Below are 4,782 nucleotides of genomic sequence, written 5' to 3'. Positions count from 1 at the left end.
GAAATAAAATATTTCTCTAAGGGACCTATTTTTTTTTTTTTTTTTTGTCTTTTGTCTTTTGTCTTTTTTCCGTGTCCGGCAACGGATCGCAACCCTCAGTGTTGCCCCCGTACCGGACCGGGGACCGGCAATGGGATCGCAAGCCTTGGTGTTGCTCCCACGCCTCGCTCAGCCAGTGAGCAGGAGCCGGTCTGTATGTGGGATCCGAACCCTCGGACGGGAGCGCCGCCGCGCTTCCCAAGCAGCGCACTATCCAGTGCGCCACCGGGCCGGCCCTCTAAGGGACCTCTTTAAAGTACAAAAGTTAATTGTGACCTTTAGGTATGTGATTATATTATGGGTCTCAAGGTTTTGGGGTGGGGAATGGACAACAAAAATATTGCCAACATTTTTGTTCTGTATAGCATTTTCCCCAACCTGGTTTTTTAAATTAATATATTTTTCTTTCCTAGACGAATTAAGAAAATTGCAAGAGCAAATGAAGTCCTTACAAGAGCAGTTAAAAATAGTGACGATTAAACAGACTGCAAGTCCAGCCCTTCTGCATAAGTCGCCTGGTAATGAGATTTGTAATTCTGGTATTAGTATGCATTTCTGTTAAGAAATCATAACATTGCTTCTGCATCCAGCTCTAGGCAAAACAGCCTTTGAACCCCTTTCTAAATTGGCTTTACTAACTTCTTTGACTTTTAATCAAGTAGATAAGTCTCCACGGCCCCCTCTTAAGGAGAAGAAAGTTCAGAGAACTCAGGAGTCGTCGTGCTTTTCTGCAGAGCTTGATGTTCCTGCCTTACCAAGGACTAAGCGGGTGGCCCGGACACCAAAGGCTTCACCTGCAGGTGTGGTACTTGAGGCCTCACTTCTCTGGCTCTGTTTAAAATACATCTTGGCGCTGTCATGCATGTGTGCGTGTATTGTATTTTGGTCTGTCTTATTTCTCCATTGAGAAGAGTAAGTTTCTTGGGAATGGGAGTCATATATTTTGTGCTCTTCTCCTATGTCTCAAAGTGCTTAGGAAATCCAGTACAGAGCAGGCATTTCCTAAGTACTTAACAGGTTGAGTTTTTTAACTCTATAGTCTTAGAGTTTTACTTGGCCCGTAGTAAGTATAACCACTGGATTGAGTTCTTGTGCTGGAAATCTGGCAATTTAAATCTTCAGGATTGTGAGATTAAGGCACATATTCCCTTTTAAAGTGGTCAAGTTTTATTTGAAGCTGGATTGTGTTAAACCAAAGTGTTCGTTCTTCAGAAAAGACTTATTTGCCAGGAGTATAAAATGGTACTCAAATAAACTCCTATTTCAGCACACATGCATATACACACAAAACAAAAATGAAAAGGATTGATGAGCCCCATGTATTGGTTTTGTTGTATTGCCTTTGTTGGCCCAAAGTGATTATTCTTTGGAAGACCTAAAACAAAATGGTCTGGAAATAACATAGCTTAGAGGAAGTAGGATTTTCTTGGCCACATGTGTTCAAAAAGGTCCTTTTCGATCAATAGCTTTGGCCTATGACATAGTAGTAAAGAAAAGCCACAGCCTCTGATTGTTCATATTACTTTGACAACAAATTCTATATTCAGTGTATCCATTTATGAATAGTGTCCGTCCCCTTAACCTTTGGCATTACTGAGGTGTTTCATTAGGCAGTGTCCAAAGTTTGGTTTTGAGGGGGTGGGGCATGGGCATGGTTTCTAGGTTCTAAAGTTCCAGGGTTGCCCTGGCCCGCCCCTAGCTTGGGAACAGGGATACAAAGTCCCTTTCAGGGTATATAGCACAATCTTACGTAAGAGAGAGTGATGTTTTGTTAAGGAGAATACCTAAGCTCTCTGATCTTCAGGAGCATCATCAAACACTCTAAAATATGAAAAGTAACCACATCTGGGATATTTAATGCAAACAGTAGTCAGTAGAATATCCTGGTCCCCCTAATTCCCCCCGCACTGTAAATAAAATGGGATGGAATGAAATGAAACAAGAAAGAAAGAAGAACAGAAAGGGGAACTAGCTTTGGATTTTCTTAAGGCAGAATTTAATCCGTACGCAAATCTCCACTAATTATTCATTCCTGAAGGAGGGCTTTCACTCCCTTTTGGAATCTACTCCAGTGCTCTATGTATGGTGAATACTCAATAAACGTCATTGCATATAGAACAGTGTTTTAGAGCTGTACTGTCTAATGCAGTAGCCACTAACCTTGTGTGGCTATTTAAATTAGATTAAATTAAGTTAGAAATTTATTTCCTTAGAAGCACTGGTCACATTTTAAGTGATCAGTAGCGTAATGGACAGCACCAATATAAAACATTTCCATCATCGATGAAAGTTCTATTGGACTGCACTGCAGAGATTTTGAGGGTAGGACAGAAATTTTCTTGTGTCCTTCCTTTGTTCTCTCAAGCCTTCACTATTGCATGTGTTGATTTAAAAAGAAACAATTCTGGAAAAGCAAATTGTGTAAATGTCAGTGTGGATTTATTTTCACTCGATTTTTATGTTAATTTTCCAGAGCCCAAAAACTCGTCTTCAAGGATAACAAGTGCACCCTCCCAACCACTCCGAACTATTCCTGGGAACAAACCTAGTGGGATGACTAGAGATCAGAGAGCAGGAACCCCAGGGAGCTCTGGGGAAAAGGCTCCAATGGTCTCTGTGTCTGTGGAAGCCTTCTCCGGCCTGCGGCTCAGGTCAGCAGCTGTCCCAGCCCTCTCATTCATTGATGTCCTCCTCCCAGTGGCTCTTTCTCCTCTCAGAAGTCTCAGTCTTTTAGAAGTAGTGTGTCTGTACAGCAGATCCACAAGACACCAGCAGCTCTTGAACTGGACAAAACTTGGCAGTGAGACTAGCTGTAGCCCAGAGTTTGACTCAGTGCAGATGCATATAAGCTGTTTCAAGAGGGCTGGCTGGTTAGCTCACTTGGGAGAGTGTGGTACTGATACCACCAAGGTCAAGGGTTTGGATCCCCATACTGGCCAGCTGCTGCTAAACAAACAAACAAAAAAGACTTTTTTTTATATAGTGAATAAAAAAGATACATCTTTAAAAAAGAAATGGACAAATAACATATAATTAGAAATTGACAGATGGAAACAGATGTAGACTTTAGAGGGGTTTTTTTTTTGTCTTTATTGAGGTCTAATTTAGACTACTAAATATATAAAGATTTAGTTTAACCAAGATAATAGTATCTTCATATAATTGATTTTAAGAAAAATAGCTGTGCTGCTTTTCTTTCAAATAAACTTTTAGGGCAAATCTATATTCTTTGGATCTGTTTTGTGAAAATTTAAGGTCAGAATTTAAGAGTAAATTCCAGGCTCAATTCAGTTTTTTAGCCATATTCAAGTCCTGGAGTTTTAAATCTTCTGTACTCTTACCACTACTCCATTATGTCTCCATTACTCCTTCTGTTTCAGCCCAGGGCAGACCAGTAATCCTTACTATGAGATTGGGTTGCTTTAGTCTAGTCCATCTGAGGCACCAAATGCAACCCTCTAAAACTCCTAAACCTTGCCAGTCTTAACATCAGCCAACAACTAAAATTTCTAAGCTCTTAAATGATATATGTTTAAGCAGGAAAGAGCAAGTGGTTGCCAGCGTGGAATAGAAGTGTATAGTAAAGACTCGGTATTCTCCAAGAAAGTGTACTGTCCTTAATATCTTAATTACATCTGAGACAGAGTTCTGGGGGAGGGTATGCAGCAGTAGAAGCTGTGGTTCTCACTGACGGAGCTGCAGGGTTCCATTCAAGGTTAATGTGCCCCTCCTGAGGTGATACTGCCTGCTCCAGCCATGGTTCTTTGAAATTTCCTATAAGCAGTGAAAGATACTGCTGATGAGCATGTACTGTGCATGTGAAACAAATGGAGGTAGAAAGAGTTTAAACAGCTCACCTAAAGCTTTGAGGGGCTAATAGTACTAAAGGAATACAGAGTTGCTTGAACCTCTTTGTAATTTGTATGTGTGAACCTCAGGCCCTAAAAATATTTATAAGGAAATACCCATAGAGATCCCCTGATGGTAACTTATTAATTCTCAGAAATCAGGCAAAGAAAAGAATTTCTCCACCAAAGTCAGTGGTTTGCCTCCTGAGTGTTCCTCATTGTTCAGACTTAGCTCTGGGGTTTTCTCTTCCAGAAGACTTCTGAAATAGTGAAGAAGCATGTTTTTCTTTGTAGATATATAATATGATCAAAGATGGAATGGATATTAATATTCTATTAGAGAAAAACAATTTGAAAATTTACCAATTTTTGGCCAGTCATTAGGAAAAAGAATATATTAATTGAAGCTTGATTCAAAAGCCTTTGTTGTGGCTCACTTGGGAGAGTGTGGTGCTGATAACACCAAGTCAAGGCTTAAGATCCCCTTACCGGTCATCTTTGAAAAAAAAAAGCCTTTGTTATGTGAAAATATTGGCTTAAAAATATTTGATTAGAAATAGAACCTGTGAAATTGTTGCAGAACTGGTGAAATTTAAATATTTATTAATATTCATGGTTTTCTAATAAAATAAAGTTTTTTAAAGAATAATATAACGTATTCAAATTTATAAGAGCTTAAAGATTTTGTAATCTCTCTTGTGTTCTCATAAGCCCCAGTTCTATATCCAAGGAAAAGCAAACCTAGCTTTAAAAATTATCTTATTTAGGGCCGGCCCGGTGGCGCACTGCTATAGTGCGCCGCTTGGGAAGTGTGGCGGCGCTCCCGCCGAGGGTTCGGATCCCACATACAGACCGGTTCCCGCTCACTGGCTGAGCGAGGCGCGGGAGCAACACC

At 40.2% G+C, this 4,782-nt stretch overlaps 1 protein-coding gene across 1 annotated transcript in view; it reads left to right on the top strand.

Annotated features, from left to right (window-relative positions):
• The window catches only part of MCM10 (minichromosome maintenance complex component 10), a 39,248-nt gene that overhangs the window by 5,029 nt on the left and 29,437 nt on the right, over nucleotides 1-4,782 (top strand). Inside the window, 3 exon segments of the mRNA XM_008587839.1 lie at nucleotides 453-557; nucleotides 702-839; nucleotides 2,513-2,690. Of these exon segments, the coding sequence (XP_008586061.1) occupies nucleotides 453-557; nucleotides 702-839; nucleotides 2,513-2,690 (421 nt within the window).

The sequence above is a fragment of the Galeopterus variegatus genome, unplaced genomic scaffold (genome assembly GCF_000696425.1).
Source record: "Galeopterus variegatus unplaced genomic scaffold, G_variegatus-3.0.2 Scaffold4565, whole genome shotgun sequence".
NCBI classification, from domain to species: Eukaryota; Metazoa; Chordata; class Mammalia; order Dermoptera; family Cynocephalidae; genus Galeopterus; species Galeopterus variegatus.
Note: the sequence above shows the minus strand (reverse complement) of the source record. Positions and strands in the feature narration are given on the sequence as shown.